Below are 13,493 nucleotides of genomic sequence, written 5' to 3'. Positions count from 1 at the left end.
CTGATCTGGTCTTGAGAAGATTCAAGGCCACAGATGTATCATGGACCAGTTTGAGCTCCTAGCTCAACTTTTCAAAGCCAAATTCAATTCAGTGTTGTGTGGTTTATATGTTCCTACATGGCTTACTTTCTCATCATTGATGCCATTTACCCCTGTTTTGTTCAATAGATTAAGGTAAGAATGGATAATACCTAAATACTGAAAACAAATGAAAACAGCCATCTCTCTTTGTTGCCCTATTTTACTCAAAAATAGAAGTATATCATTATCATAGGAAGTTTAGCCATAGAAGAAATTTAGGTTCTAATTAATTCTCTTAATAGTGAGGCAGGATTTCTAATCAAATCCACATTATTCTATATCTTCATATTCTATCCAGTTTTCTTTATATTTTGCACTCTAAATGTTAAAATATTTTATATTTTATACTTCTTTAAATTATTGTTTCAGCTTTTATAAAGTAATAAAAACAGCAAAATACAGGAGTGTCTTTGTGGAATACACAAAGGACATATTAAATGCTTATTTAATCAGATATTTATTTTAAATACTTTATTAAATCAATAAATCGTTTACGATGATAGTGCCAACACTGCTCCAAAAAATGCTACTGTTTTAAGAAATATGAGCTGGCTTATTGAAATAAGAACTACTTTTACTGCATACAACATATATCACAGACACAGCTAAGAGTAATGCCGACTTTGAGCAACTGACTTTAAAATATTTACTTCTCTTTTTAAACTATGAAGATAGCTAGTTAGTGTTACTTAAAATGAGATGAAAATTAAAGATAAATATTCCCTAGCCCACGTTAAAACATAAAACAAAAAGCCTAACTTAGGAAATCATTAAAAATCAACAAAATTAGACTTGCAAACATTCTACTAAAACATATGCTAAACTGTTCCTTACAGCAGTACTGCATATTCATTGAATTATAATTCATATGATTTTAATTTCTACAATAACTACATTAAGAATGGGGAGAGGTTAATATGAAAATAAGGAAACAACAGATCATAGCTATTCTTTCGCATTTACGAAGGCAAAAGCATGATAATAATAACAATATAGTACAAATTATCAACCACACTTTGCAAGTTATTTCTGGAGAATATTTTATGTAAGAGAGCAGATAGAGTCAAAGATAGACATGACAACTCAATGAGACCCAAATGTAAATGATAAAACCATCGACAAAAGCCTTGAAGGAAAAACACTTTTCCCATCGAGGGATGATTTGTACTGGCCTCCAGGTGTAATATTATGTGCACTGATGAGCTGATCAACAGAACAGAACTTCTACCCAGCTGTAATCAAGAGTGATTGATGGTTGGGACAAAAAAGTTGATTATCATGACAAGTTCACTGATGCAGAGAAAATAAGCTCTGCTTCGGAAATGGATAAAACCTGTTCAGAGACTACCTTCTGGAACCTTATTTATAAAGAAATATAAGAGAAGGTCAAATTTGTACAGATGGACCTGATATTCCAATAAACCTGATAAGAGTAAATTTTCCATACGTCAATTTCCACGGGTTTCTTATGGATGGAATTTAAAAACTCATTTAGGCCCAATAAAAAGTAAACCATATAATGCACAATTACATGTGTGATTCTTAAAAGTTATCTCTCTGCTTCTCAAAGTATCACTGAAAGTCATACATGGACACAGAAAATCAAACTTTCATAGCATACCATGCCTCCATTTGCTCTCTTCAGCTCCCTCCTCACAAGGAATGAGTTCCCCAAATGACTGCAACCTTTACCACAATCAGATTCAATTTACATCAAAGCACAGATTTGGACTGGGACAACAGATCCCAGAGGCGGTATTTTGCATTTAAAATGAGGTTTGGCAGACTTGAAAAAGGTAAATCTCGGCCAGAATCTTGGGTGTAAGTACAGTGTTGTAAAACAGTAGCTAGACTGTGCAAAGAATTATAGAATATGAAGAAATACATCCATCTTTTCAAGTTCTGATTCTAATGTCATAAAAGAAAGTCCAGCATTATGATCCAAAGGTAGTGTGCAATTCATAGCATGTCTCGTATAATTTCATTCTCCTTAAGCTGGTGATGGAACCTAACACAGCCGTGCCTCACCTAGTCACCATAAGGAACTTTGAGTGTGAAGAAGGTAAAATGAATGGGTAGGCTCATTTCATCTATACAGAGATCTTTGGCCATGTGGACACTTGAGAAAGGGAAATGTATTATATCACAATTACTCCAGTTAATTTAATGCAGAGACTAGAACTCAGCAAAGGAGACAATACCAAATAGCAACTGTTAAGAAAGGCAGGATATAAAGGGCCACAGAACCCAAAATGACTCAAGCATAACCACTAATATGAATTACCTTTTTCTCAATTTCCTTTGCTCCTCTGTCCAGGCACAGATCCCTCTATTGTCCTCATTTCCAGGGCAGTGGTGAAACTGATGATTTATTAAATGTTAGAATGAAATAGAAGAAAAAGTGCAACGGGCCTGACAGATAGTGACTACAATGAATGGAAAGGAATGAACAAATTTTACTTTTGAGACCTTTAATTACTGGTGATCATTAATACAGTTTCTATGTTTGGTCTCTGCAAGTATTGTTGGCGCTAAGTAATACTTTGAGAAATGAATATAATTATAAAAATAGAAACAAAACAATTGATGGCATTTATATTAGAGATGTATATCAAGCAATTTCTGAGCAACTGGGTTACATCAAGGATTTTCTTCCGTGGCTAATAAGATTTCATTAGTCAGGCAGTAATTAGATTGCTGGTGTGCTCTGAAATCTTTCGGGTATAATCATAAAGTTAAAATTGGGGATTTGTGACTACACTGATTTTTTTCCCCAATAACCCAAAGTACAGAGGTCACTACATGGCAAGTTTTCAAAATCATAACAATCAGTTTCTAGGCTGTGCTCAAGTTTAATTTCACTTATTCATTTCCCTTTCAGATCATGCGAATTTTCATTTTTAGGTTTTAGGGAACCCGTTGGTTAGGATATACATCTTGCTTTTCAGAGGAATCGGGCACTGGGGAAAAGGCAACCCCAAATTCCATTTTTATCAAAATGTAGCAGCAATTATTCTAAATGCTCTTAGTGAAGCTGAGACTTGGACCATCTCAGACATTCTTGTTTCTACCTTCATTTGCTTGTTATGGCAATAAACAAAAATGTTTCCTGTCTTGAGCACTTCATTCATTTATGTGGTCAACACTTATTGAGTGATATCTAAGACTTGTAGAGCTTTCCTAACGTTAATAGGCTTCTGGACTCATCTTTTGGGGACACGTGGACAATGTTTAGTTCATTTAATTGGAAACATACCTCTTGTTTCACCAAGTTTGACCCTCCCCATCACAGTCTCTCCTTCCATACTTTGCCCATGCTTAACCCTCTTCGCAAACTCTTTGCATTCAATAGGTGGCACTTGATGAAACAGATTCTGCACAGGTTCTCTTTTGCCCCCTTCGATACTTGACTACAATGTTGTTGCCCTTTAAGTGGTTCCCTATTTTGAAATGTGTTTCCATATTTTAGCTATTTGTATTACTAGCAATATAGCTACGAGTGTACTACTGATATTAACCATGCTTAACTTCTGTATTCTGTGTAGAACTTAAGTGATCAATTGTCTTAGCAGAAAATAGCTGATGCCAATGCAAGTCTCAAAGTAAGTTTCCCTTAGGGCATGCCACCTGAGATGATAAAAAAAAAGTGCTATGCTGGAATTTAAGAGCCCTGTTTCTAGTCCAACCAGCTGTTTCAACAACTTAAACACCTTGAAAAAGTCAACTAAATATTCTGGCCTTTGGTTTTTCCATCTATACAGTCCATAAAATGGATAGAATGGCTTCCTAGACATCTCAAAATCCTAATATACATCAATCTCTGGGGTGCTCATAGTACTCCATAGAAATAAAAATATCTCTTTGATTACTGAAGGTTATGTACACATGTCATGCAGGGTCTCAGCTCCTGTTCCCCGCACAAGAACGCAGGACAAGGTGAGGCCAAAAAACAACAATGGAGTCATAGATAGGGGAGTCATACCACTATATTCTCGCTGGTGGCTGGGTTAGAGACACAGGAAGCAAGAGCCACAATCTGCCATCCGCTTCTCTGCCAACCAACCAATCAACTGACCAACCAAATTCCCTAGCGTAGCCACGGCAGTTATATTAGTGGCTAATGGCTAACTGGTAACAGCTGATGGCGACCCAGCCACAGCAGAAGGCTATCTGATTACAGCGGATGGCCATCTAATAACTGAGCCAGCACCTTTCCACACGAGGCCAAGAGCTTGGAAACTGCACTCCTGGCTCTGTCCCCACAACACATCTACTCATCATATCTAAGAGTGACTTTCTCTTTCTACACTTTCAGGGTCATATTTTCCATATCTAGAAGAATTCAATAGAAAAGTGAATTGTATTATTTTGTTTTTCTTTGTTTACAAAAAAAAAAGCCCAGAGAAATTTAGAGACTCTTTTAGAAAGCGTTCTCTTTTCTCAATCTTTTAGAAAGCGTTCTCTTTTCTCAATCTTCATTCCATCTACCAATGAAACTCTGATATATCAAAGCCTGATTTCAGAATCCTAAAATGTTCCAATGTCAAAGTTTTATTTTTAAAAGCCTTTCAAAGATGTACACTGCTTAAATAGATTCCTATGCTCTTGATGGGCTCATTTTCTCCTGAAATCTAGCAGCCAGACCAAATATTTCCTGCTTGGTCTTTCTGTTCAAGTTTTGTGTTTTCTGAGAATTCCCGACAGAGCTGTAGGTTCCATTTAAGAAGTGGAAGCTAGTGAAGCTGAGGGATAAAATATGGCTGAAACGCACACTCAGATATAATCTCTTCAAAAGAGATGCCCCAGTCACTTGTTTCAAACTAGTCACAACCTGCAGTCCATCACCACACACTCAAGGGCTAGCTCCTCACCCAAGGGGAACCTGACAACCTCACTAAACCTCATCAGGTTCCAGACGTGTTCCCTCTTTTACAGAAGCTGAAGGGCCCTGTCAGAGTTGCTTTTGAAGAAGAAAAGCACCCAGTGGGAAGGCCATAGTGCACAGGCCAAAGCTCCAAATAGCTCTGTGAGTCCTGAAGATTAACAGAGGACACTCTCTTATGAAAGAGATCTTTCAAAGCTGCCCGAAAATTTAATTTATAACTGGGTCCCTCAGATCCTTTGGGACTTAGCAGCAGCAGCAACAGACTTAAAGAGGATGAGAGTTTTTAATAAACGCAGCTTTGCCAGGGATAAGTTGTCCCTGCAGTTTTGGAAAGGTAAAAGGTAAAGATTTGCCAGGAGTGAGAAACTCAAGTCAACATAAAAATGCACTAAATATGACACTTTCAATAGGGTAGATCCCTTTAAATGCTTTTCTTAAAGACAGAAAAAGTCTTTTCAAACCTTTATATTTCTTAAGAAGTAATTTAATATTCAGGAAAAAAAATTGTAACTGCATTCTTTATCCCATAAAATAAAAATGACCTTTCCATTGAATTCACCATAGTTTTTATAATCCAATTGCCTATATGTTGTATTTTATAATCCTTACAACATGGCGTAAGGAAGGGCTGGTCTTTTTAAATGAGATGATTAAAGAATCTGTAAGTTCAATGAAGAGCTCAAGGACACATGGCCAATAAAGAGAAGGCAGATGTAGACAATGGATAGTTATAGTCCTAATTGGATGACTTTCCTACCATTTCACTCTGCTTCTATGGATACTGTTTTTAGGTTTGGGGTTAGATGCATATCCTCCATGCATAGATTTTTATTAACCTTTCTCCTACTGTGTGTAATAAAATTCTGAAATCTGAACGAGACAACTATATGAACTCTCCTGGGTATGTTTGGAAGACTGCAGACATTGCCAGAAATAAACAAGAAGTATTTAGAAAATTACAACTGAGGCCTTCAAAATGAAATTTAGAATTTGTGTCAAAACATGCAGCTTCAAAACCATAATATAATAGCAGATACACTAATTCTTTTTCCTTTCATAAAATTTAAGCATGCTTACAAAGAAGATCTGGAAAATAAAAGCAGAAAGAAGTAAAAGGATAGTTCTTCAACTCCAATATAACTACCATCAGGTTTTTTTTTGCTCTCCCTCTAAGTGGTATTTCCCTTACATAACAGCCCCTGTGGATGATACTGATTTAAATACTTAACACCTATGTCTTAAGACATGACATTAACAAAGTTTAATTATTTAATTTGGTCATTCGGTAGGGAAAGAAAAAATTCCTAGTCACATCTTCCTCATTATATTGCTACATTTGGTGGAAGTTAAGACAGAGATAGGAATTAAATTCAGATATATTGCTTAGTTTCAGTACATTTCTGGGTTCTAAAATGCAGAACAAGAATAATGACTTCTATTACATTTTATAATACCATTGGAAATTTATCAATTATATTGACGATGATCCCAAGGAGACCCCCTTTGGCGGGGGCCGGGAGGGGGTGTAGTGTGAGGCCTCTAAGCAATGTTATCTTCTAATAGGGTTGTTTTCCCTTCCGTTTATAAGATAGTCCCCTGTACTAATTGATGCTTGATAGTCCTGAGTCCTAAAGGACAGGTTGCTACTGTATTATATAGTTCAGCAATTCGCATTTATATTTAAATTTTCACCATGTTTATGACTGACTTGTGAGTGCGCCTGAACTCAAGTGAAGCTATTTGACAGGCCTTGCCTGGGCTGTGAATGTCTTTCTACAACAGCTCTGCCTGCATCCAGTTAGTTCTATAAGGGAAGGAGCCCTCAGGCCCTCTCCTGGGGTAGCCCGAATGGGCAGGAAACACACAGGTCTCTATCCATGCTATTGTTGTAGAGTCTGCTGGATGGACTTGCTGCTCTACTTGGACTAGACAAGGCAGCAGCATCCAAAAAATGGACATGGGCCCTGTGAGGCCAGCTACTAGTCAAGTGGCCTTGGATAAACAAATCCCCCACATTCTCCACACTTCAGTTTCCACGTGTGACATTAGCAAAAGTTTTCTTCTGTCTCTAACATACTAAGAAATGCTATTGTGAGGAGGTGAACCATAGTGACTCTTAGATGCTACAATGGTATGTTTCCTTAGTTTGGGGTTTGAGATCTTATTTCCTATTCTATAAACAGTCATTAAGTAATCATTCTCTACTTAATAATCTTACATCCATGCTGGCCTTGCTAGAAATTGTCTTTCAAAGGCATACTTACTAACTTGCCCAGGCCCTTGGTAATATTATGCTTATTTTAAGATGCTGATAAAATAATTGTGCAAATTACAAGCTTTCAGGCTTTAATGGGAAGCATTTTGCATAATCCCATGTGTGTTTCATATAACTGTCAAGACTTTTTTTTTTTTTTTTTTTTTTAAGAAAAGCCTACACCGGAAGAAGACAATCTGATTTAAAGTACAGACACTATAATGCGACTTTTAAAAAGATTATCTGCAGGGTCAAAAATGGAAAATGCACTATATAGGAAATTGATATGGCATACCACTAAGCTACATAGTTTATAATACAAAGGGTTAAACAAAATAAAGCTTAGGAGAAAAGGAAATTGAATTTTCATGATGCAGAGATGAAAAGAACTATAAGATATTATTTTCATTGGAAGGGGAAGAAGCTTTGAAATGTAAAAAGGTTCATAAGGCAAAAATACTCTCCTATTTGATACAGGATTCAACCAAGCATACAAGTAAATTGCAGTGTTACATTTCCAGAAAGATTCTAGGTTTAAAAATGGAAACAGGAAGATAAATTCCAGATTTACCTGGAAAGAGCAGAGGCAGTTGCATTAGGGTTATAAAGTCTTTTCTTGGGATTAAAATGATCCAATATGATATTCTGGGGGTGCTAAAAAATGCATACATTTTAAGAGACGTTATCTATGTATTACTTTTTGAAGCTGAATTGTATTACAGTAGTAATGTATATAGTATGATGTTCACTCAAAAGATGGCATAAATCAAATGAACACTAGCATCACTCATTGTATTACATTTTTAATACAGTTTTTACCTTTCTTAAAATGTGTATACATTTTTTGGCACCCTCTGTATGTATGTATGTATGTATATATGTAAGTGTATAAATATTTCATAAAATTAGTTATTTATAGATATGACCAATCAATAAGTAAGCACATCTAATAGTTCCAGCAGATTAGTTCCCTTATTGACATAATAATGCTACAGAGATCTTTTTTTAAGACTCTAAAGAGGCTTCTACTCCTGAATTACAATTTTGCAATAATTCTATTTTTTAAGACCTAGTTTAAAAGGTTGCTATGTCATTTATAAACTCAGTTACATCGAGTCTTGATGATTTAAAAAAAAATGAATTTTAAAAGTTAGCACTGCATAGTGAATTTATATTGAAGATCAAGATAAGGAAAAACGTGAGGGCAACATATTCACATGTGTTCAGTTTAGATAGACCTACGAAACTGGACTGAGTGATTACCTGATAAATTTAGGTAGTCATGAAATTCCGTTCAAACCTAAATCAAACGTCCAAATGAGTATCTATGGTAGGCAGAAGAATAATATTTAAGTCCTAATCCCTGGAAACTATGAATATGCTATGTAACATGACAAAGGGGGATTAAGTTAGCAGATGAAATTAGGTTGCTAATCAGCTGAGTTTAAACAGAGATATTACCCTGCGATATACAGGTGGGTCCACTGTGTTCACAGAGTCCTTAAATGTGGAAGAGGGAGGCAGAAGAGTGAGAATCAGAGCAATGAAATGGAGAAAGACTCGACTGGCCATTGCTGGCTTTGAAGATGGAAGGGAGTCATGAGCCAAGGAAAGAAGTCAGCCTCTAAAAGTGAGAAAAGAAAGGCAAGGGACACAGCTCTCCCCTAGAGTTCCTTTTTCCTCCAGAAGGAATGTAATTCTGCCAGTATCTTGATTGTAGCACAATGAGACCTATTTCTGAATTCTTATCTCCAGATGATCCATTTCTGTTGTTTTAAATCACCAAATGTGTAGTCATTTGTTACAGAAGCAATAGAAGATTAATATAGCAAATATTTAGTGAATGGTCACGCCTGTCATTGTTAATTATGACCCAGACTGATTAGTCTAAAGTTTCCAAACACTTTGGTTATTTTCCTTTTACTACATGCTAGACAAACCTGAAAGCGAAGTTGTGAGAATGAGTTTGTCCCTAATAAACATACATTGATTCCTACATCACCATGAAACTTCATTAGTAAAATAAATTGCTAGTCTTTCTTACCAAGGAAATAGCATAAGATTACATTTTAGAAAAGAAGTGTGTAAATGTTCTTTATATTATGGTATATTCTTTATGTTACTGTTAATAATCACCTATGGAAGTATATAATGTATTTTTAAATCATATTTGGCATTATTTCTAAAGTCTTTAAATATAACTTTGATATCTACCTAGGGGATCAGAAACGCTCAAAAAAAAAAAAAAAAAAAAACAACAACAACAAAAAAACTGTCTTCAAGTGGTGAGTGACCCATCCCTGGGGATAGTCAGCCAAAAGAGCTAGCCTGATGTGGCAGATGGTTTTATTACATTTAGTGGGATATCAGAGTCAATGAGCTTGAAGTCTTTTTCCAAGTCCCAGTTTACAGGAAGTTTTAATACAGAGGAAAATATTACAGTAAAATTGTTAGCAGGAGGGGTCTTTAAAATGGTCCCCATTGGATGTAAGAAGCTGGCAACATGGCTCTTGGGAGACTTTTGCATCATTATAAGCTCAGTTCCAAAGGGAAATACCAGTACGATTTAAGAAGAAAAATGAACCAATAAAGAGTCACTTAAACTTATAATTACATAACTATATGATTGTTTGGTGAGTGTTTAAAGGTGATCAAAATTGCACCTACAGTTGACTCTTGACCAACACAGGGGTTAGGGGCACTGATGCCCTGCACAGTCGAAATTCCACATATAACTTTTGACTCCAAAATACTTAACTACAATAGCCTATTGTTCACTGGAAGCCTTACTGATAACATAAATGGTTAACACATATTTGTATATTACATGTATTATATGTATTACTGTATTCTTATAATAAAGCTAGAAAAAAACGTGTTATTAAAAATCACAAGGAAGAGAAAATACATTGACTGTATTTATTGAAAAAAAATCCACGTATAAGTGGACCTGAGCAGTTCAAAACCATGTTATTCAAGGGTCAACTGTATTGAATTCAGGGGCCATTTTGATAGGACAGGGTCCTCTGTTTGCCTAGAATGTTCACAAGGTGTTCAATTCGTATTTCTTTCCATCCAGTGTTCCATCTCTTTTCTGTATTTCTCAGGACCAACTCCACACCTAAGCAGGTTGGGGGTGGGGGCAGTATTGTTCACACTGGCCACAAACCAACATTAGCTTCACTGTGATGGATTGAGAGTCCACCTGACCCTGAGAAAAGGTATGAAAGATGGGAATAACTCCCTCTGAATAATTTGCAAAACACTGGTCAGGTCCACAAATGTCTCCGTTCTGTCACGTTCATCATGGAAGTTTCATTCGTTAGGGGCATGAGTACTTTGAGGTCTTTAGAACCCCTGTGAAAATGCTAATACTTCTATGAAAGTAAATTGAGAGCTCTAACATAATCAAGGACACAGGGCTGATCTGGAATTGTGCACCACCAAGGCAGGCAAAAAGAATTTACAAAGCCAAAATCTTGGCCTTGAAATATAATTTGGGACCTATCTTACTTCAGCGGTGTGATGTATTGAAAATGTCATTGTTCCTAAATTGACTATTCCCCAAAGGGAAAGTATATTACCTACATTTAGCACTCTCAAGAGACTAAAACAATACCATAAACGGCAAATACATAAGACTATATATGTGCAATTTTTTTCCATAGAAGTAAAAAAACAAACATAATATAATAAACTCCAAAATTAAAGTACATAAGGAGTTAAAATGTTATCTTTGAATTTTGACATGCTCCATTTTGGAGAAAATGTTTTAAAAAAATCTTCTGTGAGGTTAGAACAGCATAACATATTTTTTTAGTGCATACTAAATGATAAACTTACATCGGAATTAAATCTCAACTGGCAAATGTTGCATGATATAATTTGCTTTCTTCGATGAGGAAGAGGAACGCCAAATGTATGATTTATTACAGCTTTCTGAATCGGGTCCATCTGTAATGAGAAGAAAAAATACAACAAATAGAAATAAAGCTTGTCAGTTCCATTGGGGTGTTGCCTATTTCATTAAAGAGCCAATCTATACAGCTTCAATCTACTGCTCACATTATAAAAAGAAACAAACATTTTTATTCTAAGAACTGGTATTTCTACTTTCTCAGAAAATAGCAAACAATAAGCTCAAAGCTCTCTATGATAAGGAAAATAATAAATGCACCCGTTAGAGTCTGCATATTAACTGTGTTTCTCATTTAGGATCAACAGTTGTCTCAGTTTGGTAATCCTAAAATATAATTGAAGGTTTACCAAAACACAAGTTATCGCAAATTCCAGTATCTTGCACAGAAGTGCGTCTACACCCTTCCCCCAAATGGACTTCAAAATAGACTTGGTCAGATGATCAGCTTTGAAAATAAATGATGCACCATTACCCAACATTAAGCTTATGTTGTGTTTGGTATCTTTCCTGCTTTAAGACTATAGTATACACTTGCTGCTTTCCAAGAATTCAAACATTTATTGTCCACCTAACAGATACTGTGATCTTACGGATTTATTACTTGAGGTTCTAAGAGTTTGGGCCAGATTTCTCTCTCTCCATCTCCTTTTCCCAGGACAGGACAAGAGACATCAAACACAAAAGATCAACAATCCAGCTCTAATAAAACTTAATTCTCCTCAACGAGCTCCATCCACATCAGTAGTTCTCCACTGTTCAAGTCAGATAAAGTTTTTGATCTGCTTCTTAATACTTGTGCAACCTCTTTGCACAGCTGTGTCTATATCTTAAGGGTGTGATAAGGTTTAAAAGTGTCATTCATGAAATTTACTTAGCACAGTTCATGCTAGGTACATTAATAAGTCAATAAATGTTGGGTATTATGTTTTCTCTGTTGCAACACATGTGAAGATCAATGTTAACATGAGTCTCATGATCCTATAGTCATTGTTGCCAGACTACCCATTTCTGAAGTGGCCAAGAAACATTTCAAAATAATTTAAATGTTCTCCCTGTAGTCCTGACTTCTGTTGATTGCCTGCAAACTTTGGGACTCCTCACTCTCATCAGATATAAAGTTCTTACGAGAGTCCTCAGAATGGGTGGAGATATTTCAGAAATTATTTGACACACACACCTCCACAAGCTAAGAATATGTCGTGAAATGATGCTTTAATATCTAGCTTTTGTGATACACTATAGTTTGTTAATTACTCTAAATAACTCTTTGATAAATTCTACCTACTTTTGTGTATTTCAAATCATCAGAACAACCTAACTCATAGGCTCTCTTTACTGGAACGTAGGAAGAAGTTTCTGTCTATATTCACAACTCCCATTGGGTTATCAAGGTACTCTTAATATAGTATTCTAAGCAACAGCAATAGCAATAACAATAATAGTATTCAACATTGACTAAGTGCCTCTTATGTGCTCAGCACTAGGCTCAGTGGTTTATATATTAAACAGTTACAATGATCAAAAAGAACTCATTGTGTAATCATTTTTATCTTCCACCGTCACTTTTTATCTGATATGAATTCTTGCCCAGATTCTCGATGAAACTCAGCTATCTGTGATTTTTCTGGTCACTTCCAGGTATTAACAAATTCTAGTATCTCCTCTCCCCTTACTAGTGAATTCTACCATACTTTCTTTTTAACCGGTTTTATTTAAGCATAATTTACATACAATAAAATTCACCAATGTTAACATTTGAATTACCTGGAACAATTCCTTCCTGCCCCCCTGTGGTCAATCCCCGCCTCCCACCTCCAGTCTCTGAAACCACTAGTCTGCTTTCTGTGACTATAGTTTTGCCTTTTCTCAAAGTTCATATAGACAGAATCATACAATATGTGATCTTCTGTGTCTGGCATCTTTCATTTAACATAATGCCTTTAGGATTTAACCATGTTGGTGCATGTAGCAGTAGCTTATTCCTTGTTATTGCTGAGTAGTATTCCTTTGTATGGCTAGACTATCATGTGATAAATGGATACATTTATCAGTTAATGAACATTTGAATCATTTCCAGTAAATTCTATAATCTTTTCAAGTCTTCATATAAAATCTAAAGTTCATTTGTAAATTCAGTTCAGACTCTTAATCCAAAAATTGAAATTAATTTAAAACTACAGTCTCTTTTCCTGATGTTGGACCTAGTATCAGATAGTAGTTTGAAAGGACACAGGGCATGGTACAGGATTCTAATCTCTCTCTCTCTCTCTCTCTCTCTCTCTCTCTCTCTCTCTCTCTCTCTCCCTCCCTCCCTCCCTCCCTCCCTGCACACACACACACACACACACACACAC

The 13,493-nt window shown here is 35.9% G+C and overlaps 1 protein-coding gene across 5 annotated transcripts in view; it reads right to left on the bottom strand.

Annotated features, from left to right (window-relative positions):
• Window positions 1–13,493, bottom strand: part of ZNF385D (zinc finger protein 385D) — a 727,500-nt gene that overhangs the window by 104,104 nt on the left and 609,903 nt on the right. For 4 of the 5 annotated variants that reach the window (XM_019726024.3, XM_074312787.2, XM_019726025.3 and 1 more), the window contains one exon: window positions 11,064–11,174. The exons of the other annotated variant lie outside the window; for it this stretch is intronic. In XM_019726024.3, the coding sequence (XP_019581583.1) occupies window positions 11,064–11,174 (111 nt within the window). The remainder of the gene's footprint in view (window positions 1–11,063; window positions 11,175–13,493) is intronic. 5 annotated transcript variants of the gene reach the window in all.

Source organism: Rhinolophus sinicus, chromosome 5, assembly GCF_057876585.1.
Source record: "Rhinolophus sinicus isolate RSI-liver-muscle chromosome 5, RSI-T2T, whole genome shotgun sequence".
NCBI classification, from domain to species: domain Eukaryota; kingdom Metazoa; phylum Chordata; class Mammalia; order Chiroptera; family Rhinolophidae; genus Rhinolophus; species Rhinolophus sinicus.
Note: the sequence above shows the minus strand (reverse complement) of the source record. Positions and strands in the feature narration are given on the sequence as shown.